The 16,495-nt window shown below is 25.3% G+C and overlaps 2 protein-coding genes across 4 annotated transcripts in view; both read left to right on the top strand.

The window, feature by feature from the left end:
• The first annotated feature begins 6,950 nt into the window (after positions 1–6,950).
• On the top strand, positions 6,951–15,608 carry LOC134832760 (putative gamma-glutamylcyclotransferase CG2811). 2 transcript variants are annotated; one of them, XM_063846895.1, is made up of 2 exons: positions 6,951–7,072; positions 15,075–15,608. In XM_063846895.1, exon 2 carries the CDS (start codon positions 15,081–15,083, stop codon positions 15,555–15,557), a length of 477 nt encoding a protein of 158 aa, XP_063702965.1. In that variant the 5' UTR covers positions 6,951–7,072; positions 15,075–15,080; the 3' UTR covers positions 15,558–15,608. The 2 variants fall into 2 exon arrangements, with proteins under 2 accessions (XP_063702965.1, XP_063702966.1); XM_063846896.1 differs by having other exon boundaries at positions 6,976–7,072; positions 15,078–15,608.
• Positions 8,764–16,495, top strand: part of LOC134832758 (uncharacterized) — a 28,198-nt gene continuing 20,466 nt past the window's right edge. For both annotated transcript variants that reach the window (XM_063846893.1, XM_063846892.1), the window contains exon 1: positions 8,764–9,442. The gene's annotated coding sequence lies outside the window, so the exon portion shown is untranslated. The remainder of the gene's footprint in view (positions 9,443–16,495) is intronic.

Raw genomic sequence — 16,495 nt, 5'->3', positions numbered from 1 at the left:
AATTTTTTTTTAAATTAAAAATTTAAAAAAAAAAAATTTTTTTTTGATAAAAATTAAAAATTATTTTTTTTTAATTAAAATTCAAAATTATTTTTTTTTTAGTAAAAATTAAAAATTATTAAAAAAAATTTAAATATATTATTTTTAACAAACCAAAAAAAAAATAATTTTTTTAGACAAAATTTTTTGAACCTCTATAGAAATTTTTTTTTATATTAATCTGAAAAAAAATATTCATTCAATTTTTTAAAAAAGAAAAATTAACAAGAATTCACTTTTTGAAATCTTCAAGGCTTTTAATGACAAAAAGCTCTTATATAAAGATTTTGAAGAAGAAGTATGGAGACCGAAATCAAACAAATTTTTAAAACATTTCTACGTTTCAGACGAATCTAAAGGGAAATCAACTTAACCTGCACCTTTAAAAAAATTTTAAAAGAAATTATGTCAATTTTATCATAAAACGACAATTTCCATCAAAGAACCAGACACCTCCATCCCTAAAACCCAAATTCTTCGAAACGATTAAGCAACGTCTAACCTTGAATTCCTTGCTCATTTCAATATTTTACTCTCATATTTAGCATGTCACGTTGTCACTTAAAACATCCAATAATTTTCCGACAACCTTGAAATATTTTTTTAATCCCTCGTCTCAAAACTTTTCCATTCAGACAGACCCGCATCAATTTTTCAATTTTTTTTTCTTTAGCAAAAAAAAAAATAACATGACACGATAAAAAAACTTCAACTGCAAAAAAAAAATCTTATCCGATCAAAATATTATTCTACAAGCTACGAACGAACGAAGCAGATGATCTATAATATTGAGTTGATTATTTGCATATAAACAACTTCATCATGTGAACAAATTCCTCTTTCTCGACTCGTAGCGCATCATCATCGGGAACAATGAAGAACGAACGAAAAATCAGCTAGACTATAAAATAATAATAATAACATAAATTGCTCGTCGTTGTTCATTCACTCGACTCAGCGTGCGGTTTTTTCTTCTCCTCCGCACAATAATAAGACAATTTTTTTTTTCGTTTTCTTAGAATCGCGAATGATTATTATTTTAAATCGTGGGGCACTTGACGACGAAAGACAAACAAGCGACCTACAAATTCCACAGGATCTCAGACAGAAATCACTCGAGGCAATATTTTTGGTTATTTCTGATAATCTTCCTTTAGGACGATGAATTTTATTCAACTAAACTCGTGATAGTTGAAACTTTTTGCAAAAAAAAAAAAATATTTAATCTGATTCGTTGTCAAATGATTTGCATGCTAGATTTGAGGGAATTAAGTTATCATATACTTTTCGGTTTAAATTCAAAAAAAAAAAAGTAAATCAAGATTTTTCGTCTACGAATGAATTTGATACAGATGACCTGGTTTAGTGCTGGTTGTTAGTTGAAATTATGTTTTAGTGGTTGATTTAAGGATTTTCTCTCTCTTTCGGTCTCTGTGTGAATGTTTTTTGGCAATGAAACGAGGTATGGCATGATGAGGAATTTTAATCGGATGTACAATTGGGTCACATTGAAAATGAAAAATTAGTTTTTCTCTGTTTCCTTGATGATCATGGCGAAGGTTAGAAAGGAAATTTGGAGTTGCTGAAATGAGAATTAAGCAAGATCAAGGTCTTTGTAGAAGGAATTAATTTAATTTTAATGAACTTTATTTAATGGAAATTTATTGAGTTTTTATTTAATAAAATTCAAGAAAGTTTTTTTTTTTTTTTTTTTAGAAAATTTAATTAATTTTAAATAAAATTTAAAAAAAATAAAATAATTTCTTTTAAAAAAAAATTAAAAAATTTTTTTTTTAAATTTAAAAACTAAAAAAAAATATTAAAACTAAAAAAAAATTCAAAATTTTAATTAATTTTTTAAAATTATTTTTTTTATTATTTAAAATTAAATATTAAAAATTTAATCTTTATTAAAATTTTAAAATTTAATTTTTTTTACTTATGAATAAAGTTTTTAAAAATTTATTTTTTAATTTTAAATGAAAATATTTATTTTCTTATTTTTAAATATTTTCATAAAAAATTTAATACTTTTCAATTAAATTAAAATACGATTTAAATAGAAATTAAAAAATTAAATTGAATAAATTAATTAATTTATATTAAATTTTTGAATTAAAAATTTGAAAATCTTAGACAAATTAGACAAAAAAATAAAAGGAATGGAGACGCCATGTAATTTATTTAAAAAACCCTTTTCAATGCCAAAAATTTTAGAAAAAAAAATTTATTAAAATTTTCTCCAAATTTTTTAAAAATTAAAAAAAAAGCTTTTTAAAATGTCAATTTCCTTATCATTTAAAAATTTTTTAAATTTAAATTCAAAATTTTAATTAATTTTTTTTTTCAAATGATTTTCGCAAAATTATTGCCAATAAACGTGCTTATTGTTAAATTAATAAAAAAATATTTATTTATCGAATTAAGCCGCATGAAAGCCAAACAAAAATTTTCTAAAAAAAATAAAAATGCCGCAACACATAAACTTTATTATCAATAACGGAAAAACTTAAATGATATTGACACTAACAAAAAAGTTGAGGCTTTTCAAATGTATTTGTACAAAAAACTTTTATGCGGCGATAACTTATGTAATTTTATTACATCACAAGACGAGGCGCAGAGAAAGAGGGAGTTTTTTTGTAATCCGTGTGCTGCGAGTGATGATGGATAAAAATTAATTAAACATTTTTAAACGATTTGCCAAAAAAAATTTAAAAATAAAAATGATATTTACGCCCTTCAAATATATAAATTTTTTTTAAACTTTCGCACAGCGCTAAATTTTTACGAAAAAAAGACGAGAAAAAGGCTTTATTGTCACTTAATCTTCGGAATTTTCTCAAACAGGATTATATGTTAATGAAAATGTGATTTTTATGTTTGATTGTTGGAGTTTTTCATGAATATTCGTCCTCAAGCCACGCCACAAAAACTCCATGTGATACAAAAGATAAATGTTTACACATAAATAAATTTAATAAACTACAAAAAAAAATATTAACTCCGGCAAAATGGCAGAAGATGCTTTTCATGACATCATTATTTTATTATTATTACATTGCATGCACTTCGTTCGCTCTCGCCGAAAAAACCATATGCTCAAACATAAAAATCACATTTTCATTAACATATAATCCTGTTTATTAAATGACTGCCTGTGGCAGTAAAGCCTTTTTCTCGTCTTTTTTTCGTGGCTGTTTGCGCTGTGCGAAAGTTTATTTCGGGATTTATATATTTGAAGGGCGTAAATATCATTCATATTTAATTAAATATTTTCCTTTTGGCAGTCGTTTGTGTTTATGTGCCTCTTTATCCATCATCACTCGCAGCACACGGATTACACAAAACTCCCTCTGTCTCTGCGCCTCGTCTTGTGATGTAATAAAATTACATAAGTTATCGCCGCATAAAAGTCTGTTTGTACAAATACGACTGAAAAGCCTCAGCACTCGTCTTGTTAGTGTCATTCCGCGTGCGTTTGTTCCGTTAATGTGATAATAAAGTGTCTGTGTTGCGGCATCGAGCTCGATTTCCGGCGAAAAGAGTTCTTGTTTGGCTTTCATGCGGCTTAATTCGATAAATAAATATTTAGTTTTATTAATTCTGGCAAACGAAGCACGTGGGTGGCAATAATGGCGCGACGTCAGCAAGAAAAAAAACGAAAAAAGCGCACAAACAAAATCATAAAAATAACAATAAATGATAAGGAAATTGACGAAAAAAAGCTTTTTTCAATAGAAAAAAAAATGTAGAGAAACTATCAAGGCTGTTTTCGTGATTGCGGATATTTTTGGCATTGAAAAGGGTTTTTTAAAGAAGTTACAAGGCGTCTCCATTCTTTTTTATTTTTTTAATTTTCATGAATTTTTTTAAGTTTTCATATTTTTAATAATTTTTTAAAATTTTGTTTATTTTTTATATATTTTTTTATATCAAAAAAAATTTAATTTTTTTTAAAACTTGACTTTTTTAAATAAATAAATTCTTTAATTTTTTTTTTAATTTTTCATTAATATTATTTTTCAGAATTTTTATTTTATTTTTTTTTAATTTTTTTTAAAAATTTTATAAATTTTTTTTATATAAACTTTTATTTGTATTTTTATTTTTTTGAGAGAACAAAAATTTAAATTTTTATTTTTTTTTAATTTAAATTTTTTTAATTATTTTTTTTTTAATTTCATTAATTTTTTTTATATTTTTTAATTTTATTTTTTTATTTCAAATTATATTTTAAAAAAATTATTTTTTTTAAATTTTTTGAAATTTATTTTTTTTTAAAAAAATTTTTATTTTTTTATATAATTTTATATAGAAAAAAATTATTACAAAAAATTAATTTAAATTTTAATATTAATTCGAATAAAAAAATTATTTTTTTTAAAAAAATATTTTTTAATCAAAGAGCTTTTAATAAAAAAAAATTAAAAAAATCACAATTAACTTATTTTTTTAAACAAAACTAATTTTAATAATTTTACAGAAGTTTTTTCAGTATTACAATTATGGTTTAACGGATTAAACAATACCACAAATTACTGCCAATACAATAAAAAGTCCCTACATCGTCCTGAGTGTGTGCGGAAATCCATTTAACATTTCCCAATTCCATTTAAAATCCCCTTTATGGATAAAGAAACTCAAGCAACAAATTAAATAAATAAAATACGACGCTGGCTCGTATAATAAAATAATAACCATGCACTCCTCATACGTGTATGTATGTACCATACAGACTCATACCCATACACGTCGTACAGATTCTCGTACCGAAACAAAGAAAAATAGAATAAAATGTTTAATGTTATCAAGGTGTTTGATTAAAGCTTAATAATCATACCTTTTCCATTTTATCTGTGTTTTTGTCTGTTTCTATAGACATACGTAGAGTTCGTATAAACTCACGTACAGCCTCGTGAGCAATAACATTGCCACATTTCGACATAATAGATAATAAAACCGGAATTTGCTGAGGCAAAACAAATAATTACATCCCTTTTCCCTCTTTTATATTTCTAATTTTATTTCTGACAGTTGTTCGTGGCTCATACACGTACGTCATACAGCTACGTATGTGTGTATGGGAGAACACACGAAAGAACAACTGATTGCCCCCAAAGCATTTATTATTATTATTATTACTGCTATATGGCAATCAAATTAGTATAATTTCGATTCTTACCATGATTAACCTTTTGTATAGATTTTTGGTTGTCTTTCGATTCGAATTCCTTCTTTTCTTCTACCCTTGTAACGCAACTTGACTTAGTTTGGCCAATTGCCGCCGCTCGAAGATAAATAAAGGCAAATATTTTTATCGTTATGTTTTTCGCTTTTGTTTTGTTTTGTCATTCGTCTTTGTCGTTGTTGCTCTTCAGCGTAACTTTGGGGGAGGGCAGACTCCTACCATAACGTTTTGTTTTACTTTTCTTTCATTTCTTAACTTGACTTGAACAGAAACGAGGGAAATAAGACAAAAATGATAAACATTCCACTTTCGATTTGTGTTTCTTATCGCATTTAATCGCGAAACATTCTTGGAATTTTGGCAATTTTACTTTTATTCAATGGCGGGCTCAGGGGGGCGGAAAAAGGGCAATTACCCTTTTCTTGTAAAGAGGTAAGATTTTCACAAGAAACCGTTAAATATTGAAAATTTATGTTAAATTAAGTTATTTTTAATTATTTTACGAAAAGTTTGAGTGAAAAAATCCAAGGGGGAAATAAATTTGAGAAGGACCCTCCCCCAAGTTTAAAAGAAAAATTCGTTAGAATTTATGAAAATTTTCAATTAAATGAATTTTTTTAATAAATTTCAATTAATTTTGTTCAATTTGAATAAATATAAGACTTTTTTGATTAAAAAAAACATAAAAAAGAGAAAAGACCCTCCGAATTGAAAAAAGGGGGCGGTTTAGAAAATTTAAAAAATTAAGAAATTTCGCCTAATTTTGAATTGTTAACCTTCAAAATTAATTTATTTGAGCAAATTAGGCTTCTTTTAGAAAAAATTAGAACTAAATTCAATAAGACCCTCCCCCAATTAGTAAGGGGGAGGTTTTCAAATTTTTAACAAAAATTAATTTCAGTTAAAATTTATTTAAATAAATGAAAAATTATCACTTTTTATCAACTTTTAATAAAATTGAGCCCCAAAAATCCTTCCCTCTGCCTATCTTTACATATTTTCCATTAATTTTTGAAAACTTGAAAGCGTTCCAAGGCAACAAAAACCATGACGCGCCGCAGTAAAGCAAAATAACCTAAAAACCTAAAACACGAAAATTTTTCTTGTTCTTCTTCTTCCATGCTACTATCAAGCAAGAACAGACACTTTGTTCCTTCGATATCATGTCATGTCGTCGTCACGCCAAATTGGTCGACGACCTTGAACGATGGATGAATGATTGACGAACGAACGAACCAACGACAAAAATGCGGTAAGTACATTTTTCGTTTTAAGTAATTGTCCTTCTTACAAGACAAGAGACAAGACACGCCAACGAAAACATGGACCCGAAAAAAAATTAAGTGAATTAAATTCTCACTCTGTGAAGGAAGAAAGAAAAAAAATATCGACGATAAAAGTCAATTGTATGATTAACAACAAACAATTTATTGAACCTTCATCATTTCTTGCGGCAAAAAAATTTTTTCAAAGCAAAAAAAAATCGTGTCTTACTCAAAGGAAGCTTCAAACATCACTGAAAGGACTGAAGCACAAAAAAAAACGAAAAAGACGAAAATTGTTCATTTTGACGTGGAACTGCGCATGTCACTTCCAACGGAATTCTTGATGCTTCTGTAGTGTATTGCATAACTTGTGGAGTGAATTGATCAAGTGTGAATGTATCCACGTAGCTTCGAGTAAGAAAAGCATGCATGACATAAATTATTAATACAAAAGAAATAAAAAAAAAATAAAGAGAGCAGAGAGAATTTTGTGAACTTGAAATTTTCATCGTGGCTTAAATTGAATCAATTGAGTCTTTTTTAAAGTTGCCAAGCTTGGATCTGGTTGGTTCCTGTGGTAAGTTAAAGCTTTTAAAATTTTTTGTGGTTGATTTTTTGCTCATTTTTGCATTTGGGTGAAAAATATATATTTTGATGATTGACAGATATGAAATTTTCTCTCTCTCTTGATATTGATACCGGTAACAATAGAGAAATGTGTAGTTAATGTGTAGGGTTAAATAATTTGTTTAGGCGAATGTAAAAAATATGACCTTCTAATAGATGAGTTATCTGTATTTATTAATGCGTTCAATTAAATTTTGTGTTTTGAGAGGATTTTTTGTTCGTCTGTTTGAGAATTTTTATAAAATTTGACGTCAAATTTGAATTTTTTACTAAAATTGGATTAATTTTTTTATTGAATTAAATTTTTGTTAATTTTATTTTTTACAATTTTTTATATTTTATTTATTTTTTTTTGTTTTATAAGTTTTTTTTAAAATTATTAAAATTTGGTTTTGATACCAAATAAATATTAATTTTAATACTTAATTCTTTAATTTTAATTATTGTTCAAACGATTTAAATAATTTAAAAAAATATTTAATAAAATATAATAAAAAAAATTAATAAAATTAAAAAATAAATTTAAAAAAAAAAAAAAAAATATTTAAAAAAAAATCAGAAATTTTTGAACCAATATTTGATCATACAATCCATAAAAAAGCTTCTAAAAATAAATATTGGTTCAATAAAAACTTTTTTTAAATTTATCACATTTTTCAAAGCGAAAAAATTTAAAAAAAAAATAATTTTTTTAAAAAGCTTAAAAATATTTTTAAAAAATTAATAAGAAATCAAGACAAAAAAATTATTCAAAAATTTAAATTTTAAAATTAAAATTTTAAAATTAAAAAAAAAAAAATATGTTTAAATTTAAATAAAAATATTTAAAAAAAAAAAAAAAAAAATTAAAAATAAAAAATAATTTTATAAAATTAAAAAATATTAATATTTAAATATTTTAAAATTTAAGTAAAATAATTTTTAAAAAATCAGTAAATAATTAATTAAAACAATTATATTTTTTTAAATTTAAAAATTAAATTATTAACTATTATTAAATTATTATAATTTATTTTTCTTGTATTAAAATTCGAAAATTTAAAAATTTATTTATTAATTTATTTAATTTTTTTTTTAATGAGAATTTTCTTTAATTTAATTTAATTAATTAAATTAATATAAATATAATAATACACAAAAATAAATTTTTGCTAAAAAAAATATTTTAACCCTTTATTTTTTAAACCAAAATGCACTCAAGTCAATTTTCATCATGAAAAATTTTTTCAAATCTTATCAAAATCAGATATTTTCATATACGATAACATTCAAATATTACAAAAATCCCTTTATGAAAAAAAATCACGCGACAAACACCTGTAAAAAAATGCCTGCCTTCAGTTCACCGGAAGCTCATTCCTTTTAAAACCGCATCGAATGTCATTGCTCGTCTTCTCTTTCATCTATCTCTCCAACTCCATTTCGCTTCGCAAATAAGTGAGTAAAACTGTATCGCACACACACCGCAAATCAAGCTATGCACTACAACTTCAACTTTTTTTCCGTACGCAAAAGCAACGGATTAAGTCACTTTTTGTGTTTGTGTGAGTTTTTCGCTGCGATAGAGAGAAATAGAGAACAACTCCGCTGACTTACGACGAGCCAGACTGGTTTAGTCTAACAAAACAATTTACCGAGAAAGAATCGAAACCGGATCGCGAAGTGCATTTTTTCGTTTTTTATTAAAAAAAAAATATTTAAATAATTTTATTTGACAAAAAATAATTTTTGTGATTAATAAAAAAAAAATAAACAAATAAAATTTTTAATTAAAATTTTTCAAAGTAAAGTCACGTCAAAATCATAATATTTGCGAAATTTACGCATACAGAAAAAAAACAACTCTTTACGAGTGATAAGAAAAGCAGTGTGTGACACAATTTACTCACACAACAAATAATTCCGAAGCAGCAACGGGTGCGAAATAATTTTTGCGTTAAAAGCAACAAAACCAACAGATGTTTCTAATGTGACAAATTTATTAGTCTGGAGAGCCGAACTTTATTAATTCCAATTCGACAAGTTCGGGCAAGTGTGCAAGAAATTACCTTCACCTTTCCTCCGAGAGCGGTACTAACGACATTCACCTGTTGCTCGAAGCTCATAAATTACCGCAGAGAAATAAATTTACAAATTTTTTTTTGTATAACGAGACATGAAATTAAAGTGATTTACTTTAAAAAATTAAAAAAAAAAAAAAAAGAAATTAATTATTAAAGTTAAACAAACATTTTCATCGTTTGCTGAATTGTTCTTGCCTTTTGCATGGAAAGAGATTTATTTGTACGATTTTTGACATCGTAGACAACTTTAATTCTGTGTAAGTAAGCATTTTTCGGTTAATTGCATAGATAAGATTTTGAGAAATGAACGAGTTTTTGACCTTAAATTTTTATCCCTAAATAAAATAAATTAAAATTATTTTTTTGAAAAATTATAAAAATTATAAAAGTATTTAAAATGAAAAATTTAATTTATTTTAATAAATTTTATTAATTTATTTTATTTTAATTTAATTTTCATTTTAATTATTTAATTTTAATTTTTATTTTTTTAATTTTAATTTAATTTATTTAATTTTTTTAAATTCAAAAAAAAATTGAGTCACAGTAAATAAAAAAAAAAATTTATTTGAAAATTAATTTTTTTAAAATTTGAAAAAAAAAATCTTAAATTTTATTTTAAAAAATTATCTAAAATTTAATTTAAAATTCGTTATTTTCATGATTTTTTTTAATATTAAAATTATAAAAAATTTAATTTAAAATTATTTTAATCGAAATTGCCTGAAAATAAAATTAAAAATATTTCAAAAATTTAATTTTTTTAAAATAATTTTATTTTATTTTTTTTTCTAATATTTTAGACAAAAATTTTTAAGCCTAAAAGATCAAAAGCTTTTAAAATTTTGAAACAAAATTATTTTTTTTAAATTGAAAATTTCATTAAATAAAAATTAATTATTTTTAAATTTGATTTTCAAAAATTCTTTAAATTAATTAAAATTTTTTGACTTTATTTAAATTTTTTTTAATAAAATATTATTAAATGAAAATTTATTAAAAAATTAATATTTATTAAAAATAATAAAATTTATTAATAAAAATATGTTTTATTTAATTTATTAAAAAATTATTAAAATAATTAAAATTAAAAAAATTATTAAAAATTTTATTTAATGAAATAAAATAATTGAAAAAAATAAAATAAATATTTTTTAAACTAAATTAATTTGTTAAATAAATTTTTTATTTTAATTAATTAAATTTCTCAAAAAAAAAAATCATTTAAATAAATTAAAATTAAAAAGGGACTCAAAACTTAATTTTCAGGCCAAAAACTCCTTCATTTCTCAAACTCTTGATTCTTCGTCTCCTGTAGTGTTCTCTAATTTCATCTTCACACAAACTCATCATTTCCCTGTAAGTTTTAACGTAGTGTAAATGTGTGTAAAAAATGTGTTGAATCATCGTATCTTAACCCTTTAATTTTTTTTTTCTTTTTTTGTAAATATTCAAATTTCAATAAGTTTTGAGTAGTAATAATTCATTTTAAAAATGTAACAATTTTCTGCTATAATTAAGTGAATTAAAAACAACAAAAAGTGTGTAACCGTTAAAGCGACTGGATAAAAAAAAATAATTAATTGTCAGAAATAACCGTAACAATGAACACTTTTATTAAGCAACGTACGGAGGCAAGTGAAGAGTCTTTTCCGCATAAAATTATTGTAAATTATTAAAAATTATTTTTGGTGATCGGATGTTTACTTTTTACTTTTACTCGTCGTCGTGAATTGTGGATGTCTTGCGGGACAAGCACTTTGCCAACACTTTCTCAAATTTTTTTTTCGTGATCAAATCCGAGAATTAATGTGCAAAGTAAAAACAAAAAAAAAATGTGAAGAAATGCTTATTATTATTTATGTGCCCATTTTTGCCTGTTTCTGCGATAAATCAGCGGATTAGAAATATTTTTAATGGCAACGCGATGGGAAAAAATGTTTAAATTGTGCAATCGATAATAATCAAGAGAGTAGTAATAATAATCAGAAATCGAATCGTTCGAGAAATGTAATAAAAAAATAAGAGTATTAAGGTCATGAGATGCCATGCTATGCCACGAAATGTGAATAGTACAAAAATTTTAGTGTCGTGCTCAGAGATTTATGTTGCAGATTATTTTTTTTGAGTAAATCAGCATTATCGCTAACGGAAGATTGTGTGGACCACGTGCATTTCATGTTCCGCTATAAATAGAGAAATTTTTATTTTTTGTCACATTTTAAACTCTTAAATATCGTTTCATTTTAAAATTTATTTTAAAAAGAGAAAAAAATTGGAAGAAAAATATTTAAAATAATTTTTCATGAAAAATTTCATTAAAAAAATATTTTGAATAAAAATTAAAAAAAAAAAATAAAAATTATTTTTGCACTCAAAAAATCAATATAAAAATCTACCTAAATAATTTAAAAAAATAAAAAAATAAATTAAAAAAAAATTGACATTTTTTTTTGAGTTTTTTAGTTAAATTTTAAAAATTTTTTTAATTTTTATTTTTAAATAATTAATTTAAAAAATTTTTATTTTATTTTTAATTTTTTATTTAAAAAATTAATATAAAAATTTACCTAAAAAATAAAAAAAAAAATAAAAAAAATTTTTTACATTTTTTTTTAAAGATTCAATTTTCAATATTTTTTATTTTTTGAAAAATAATTTTTTTTATTTTATTTTTTTTAAATTAATTAAATTTTTTACATAAATTTTATACAAAAACAGTTTTTTAATTTTAATTATTTTTTTTTGTTTTAAATTTAATTAATTTATTTTTTTTTATTTATTTTTTAAATAATTGTTAAAGAAAACTGCTGGATTTTTTTTATTCTTTCAAATTTTAATATTTTTTTTATTATTATTTTCTTTAAAAATAATACTCAAAAAATTCTATGAAAAATAATTTATGAAATTAAATTAAATTTTAATTATTTTTCATTTAAAAAATATTTCAAATGTCAATTCCCCAGACTTAAACCCTCAACAAAAGTCAAACTTTTAAACAATTTTTTAATAAATCCCCATTCAGACGACAAAATTTCTCCATTTTAATAATTTTCTACTTTGACAATCTCTTCATTTACACAAAATCCTTCTCATAAAATACCATCTTAAATCGTCTGAGATACTCTGAGCTGTGCAGATAAAACATCAAACATAAAATATTCTTATTGCCAAATAAAGTTTTCCGAATAATTCCAATAAATAATCACGTAATGAATGAAGCGGTACAGAGCTACAGTCAATTTTGTGCCATATTAAAATACATATTTTTTGTAATAACTGTGAAAGAAAACTTGACAAAAATGATACAAAATTCAAGAGAAAAGTTAACTACTTAACATTTATTACACAATTTCTGTTCTTACAAGCTTTAAGCCTTCTTCTTCTACTTTTGTATCGTTCGTTGTCTTCTTTTTTTGCTCCTTTTTAAAGAACATTAGCTGGCAAGTTATGTAATTTACATTTCTCGAGTGAGTGAGACTCATATCAGAGGCAATCAAAGTGTAAAATTTTCTCATTGTAGAAGGATGAGACATGTCTGATGATGTTTCGTTCCAACTATACAACTGAAGGAAACTACACGTGTCTCTTTTGTGTTGTCTGTCTGAAATTGTGTTAGTTCGTATAGACAAGTTACAATTATTATTATGATAAGACTCTTATTGTTCATACTTTTCTACTCCGCCTTCTCTCTTCTCTTTGAAGGCTTTCATTGCTCTGAGAGTTGAAATTGGGTCTATTTTACTCTTTTTGTTGACTTTTAATGCTCCATTGGAATGTTGAGGCCTCTTACTCTGTACTGAAGTTCAATTCTCAACTTAAATCCTTCCAAAAAGCTCCTTGAAATTTCAAATGAACATTTTAGCTTCTTCAAGTATCAAATTTGCCTCTTTTCAACTTAAAAGTTCTATTCGTAACCTTCCAAGGAGCTTCAAAGAAGTCAAATAACCTTGAAATGACCTTGAAAAATTTCAAAGGAAAATTTTAACTTTTTAAGCTTAAAATTGACTTCTTTTCAACTTCAGAGCATCGCTCAAGTCAAGTCCTGAAAATTACTTTGAATGCATAAATTAGCTCTCTAATGTTTATGAGAACTTCGTGTTCAAGTATAGCTCCATAGTCTGAAGCAAAATTCCTTACAAAGTCTCACACATTTTTTCCTGCCAATTCATCGCCGCAGCCTAATGGAACAAGTGTTTGTCGAGAGAGAGATAACTCGAGAGATGATGAGGGAATGAACAACAAGCATATTTAACAAAATAACAACAACAACAGCGTCAAGCCAAAAGTCAAGAGATTTTAAGCATATTCATAATAATAATGAAAAGAGAAGAAAACAAGAAGATGAAGACAAGATGATGATATTATGATATTGTGTCAAATATAAAGTACAAGAACTACAAGATTTAATGTGCATGTGATTTGCAAGACACGCATCATAATAACAAGAGCAACATTGAAAACATGAAGCTACTATCAAATGACTTTTATGTTGTCTCGTCTTCACGATGTCAATGGAATTGTGTGTCAAGTTAAGTCAAATCTCTCGAGTTTCCTTGTTGATATCTACTTCCTCTCTGTTTTTTCTTTTTTGATCGAATCTGAGTTGCTGTGTCGAGAAATGAACGCAGAATTATTAATTTGAGTCATTTCGAGGGGAAATAAGATAATGTTAATGACATTGAAGGAAGCCTTGTGGCTTAAGAAGAGATCAATTTTGTACTAAAAATTACTTATTGAGTTAAATTTAAGTATTCAGAAGATATAAAGACTCTCAAAAGATGAGTTTAAGCCTTAAAATGAAAATTTCAGGACTCCAAAATTTTTTTCAGGTCTTAAATTTTTCTCTTGAGGTCTCAAAAAAAAAATTAATTCCTTGAGGTCTTAAATTTTTCTCTTGAGGTTTTAATTTCTCTCTTGAGGTTTTAAATTTTTCTCTTAAGGTCCTTAATTTTTCTCTTGAGGTCCTTAATTTTTCTCTTGAGGTCTTAAATTTTTCTCTTGAGGTCTTTAATTTCTCTCTTGAGGTCTCAAATTTTTCTCTTGAGGTCTTAATTTTTTCTCTCAAATTTTTCTCTTGAGGTCTCAAATTTTTCTCTTGAGGTCTCAAATTTTTCTCTTGAGGTCTTAAATTTTTCTCTTGAGGTCTCAAATTTTTCTCTTGAAGTTAAAAATTTATTCCTTGAGGTCTTAAATTTTTCTCTTAAGAATCTATTGAAGTCAAAAAAAACTTTAGACCTCTGAAGATTTCAAGAAAAAAATTAAGACCTCAAGAAATTAATTTTAAACCCAAATTGAAATGTTTCCTTTTTTCAAACCATAGTTCAAATTTCCATTCAAATCGTTACAAAATTTGACCTAACTTCTCTCTGCGCGATTTTCCAAGTCATCGTCTAACGGTTTGTAAAAAATCCATATTCATTACGAAAACCAAACATAAATTGCTTGAATATTCAAATTTGTTGTGATTTTTGGCAGTTTATGATGTAGAAATAATGTTCGCTTCCCACACACAATTCTCTCTTGTTCTCGTTTTGTTTATTTGTTATTGTTCTTCTTCTACTTCAAACGTCTTGTTGAGCATTCGAGTTAAGAGATAGCGACTTGATGAAGCAATCGCTGTGTGATATAACGATAGCACTTAGAAAACATTGAGCAAGCTATAAATGGCGATGATCTTTAATATCCGCCCATGAATATCAATTGTTCGTTATTCCGGGCGATTTGAAGACAATGTCGGACATTGATAATTAACATTTTTGCGGTTCTTCTTGATTATTTATTTCTTTTCTGTTATTGCAACATCTGCTGCAATAGAAAGAGCAATAAAAAAAATCAACCACATTACATTCGATTTTCTACTTGAATTCATTTTCTCATCGTTTTTAGCAGAAAATGTCACTTGTACGTGTCTTCCTCTATGGCACACTGAAACGCGGGCAACCCAACTACTACTGGCTGACGAACAAGGAGAATGGTTACGCAAAGTTCGTGTGCGAAGCTGTCACGCTGGAGAAATTTCCGCTTGTCGTTACCACGAGCTTCAATATCCCCTTTTTGCTAAATGTTCCCGGCATGGGGCATCAAGTCAAGGGCGAGGTGTACGAAATTGATGAAAAAATGTTGAAAAACTTGGATGTCTTGGAGGATTATCCAACTTGTTATGAGAGAGAAAAGAAATCTCTTGTAAGAGTTGGAGACGAAAAGGCTGGAGAAAAATTTGAAGGAGTTTTGTATTACTTGAAAGATACTCCGAAAAAATTTTTAGAGTTGGAATTCCTTGAGGAGTACAAAGATGATCCAAAGAGACCTTATCAACCAAATGAAATTAACGACTTCAATTATGACGATTTGTTGAAAGAAGCTTCGTGAAATTAAAGTTTGAAGTTGTTTTTAAATAAAAAATGAGTTAAACTTAATTAACTATCAGATTATGATTTTTATATGAATGGAACGCAACTTCAAAGCCCACGCAATTGAATAATTAGTCAACAATCAGGCTTCAAAGTCATTATCCATTGTTGTTTGCATTTGTATAGTGCTTGACATGTTTACTTTCTGTCATTCATTTAGTTATGAAATGAATAAAAATTTAAAGCTTATTTTTTTTTAAAGTCATTTACTCAAAAAAAATTAATTTAATTCCATTCAAGTTGAATTTTAAAAGAGAAAATTTAAATAATTTAATTTAAAAAAGTCACGTGATTAGATTTTTTGAAATACTTTATGGGATGAATTAGAAAAATGTGAATTGGGCCAAAATTTGCAAATATGCATTAGGTCGAAGATCTAAAATGTGTATGAGGTTAAAAAGTTTAGTTTGCGCCTTTTGATCAGGAAATCTACTGAGTTATGGTCACGTGGTTTGAAATTTTAAAAATATTAAATTATGACATTAATTAATTAACTTTTTAAATTATTTTTACGAATTTTTAATTTAAAATAAAACTAAAAAAAAATTTATGGCAAAAATTTAATTTTTATGAATTTTTTCAGTTAAAAGTCATAAATTTTCCCAAAATATTGTTAATTTCCCATAAATTGATTTTTAAAAAAATCAAATAACTCATCGCAAACGCGCGGAAATGACCTTATGTCAACTTCACGTGCAAACATCGCGATGCTTCTGACACGAAATGTACAATCATTTACCGTATTTGGCATCAACATTGCTTGTAACTTGTAAGTAGATCATTTACACCGTGCAAATATTTGTGCTTGCTTCGTGCAAAAACGCGCGACATAAACTTGTTCCTGTGTTCTTTTTGTTTTTTCCTCACTCGAATACTCGCGATATATGTTCAACATTC

Source organism: Culicoides brevitarsis, chromosome 2 (genome assembly GCF_036172545.1).
Source record: "Culicoides brevitarsis isolate CSIRO-B50_1 chromosome 2, AGI_CSIRO_Cbre_v1, whole genome shotgun sequence".
NCBI lineage: Eukaryota > Metazoa > Arthropoda > Insecta > Diptera > Ceratopogonidae > Culicoides > Culicoides brevitarsis.
This window is presented reverse-complemented; position numbering and strand designations above follow the sequence as displayed.

Excerpts from the sequence above, each read along its gene's own strand:
- LOC134832760 (XM_063846895.1), top strand. The coding sequence starts at position 15,081 with ATGTCACTTGTACGTGTCTTCCTCTATGGCACACTGAAACGCGGGCAA.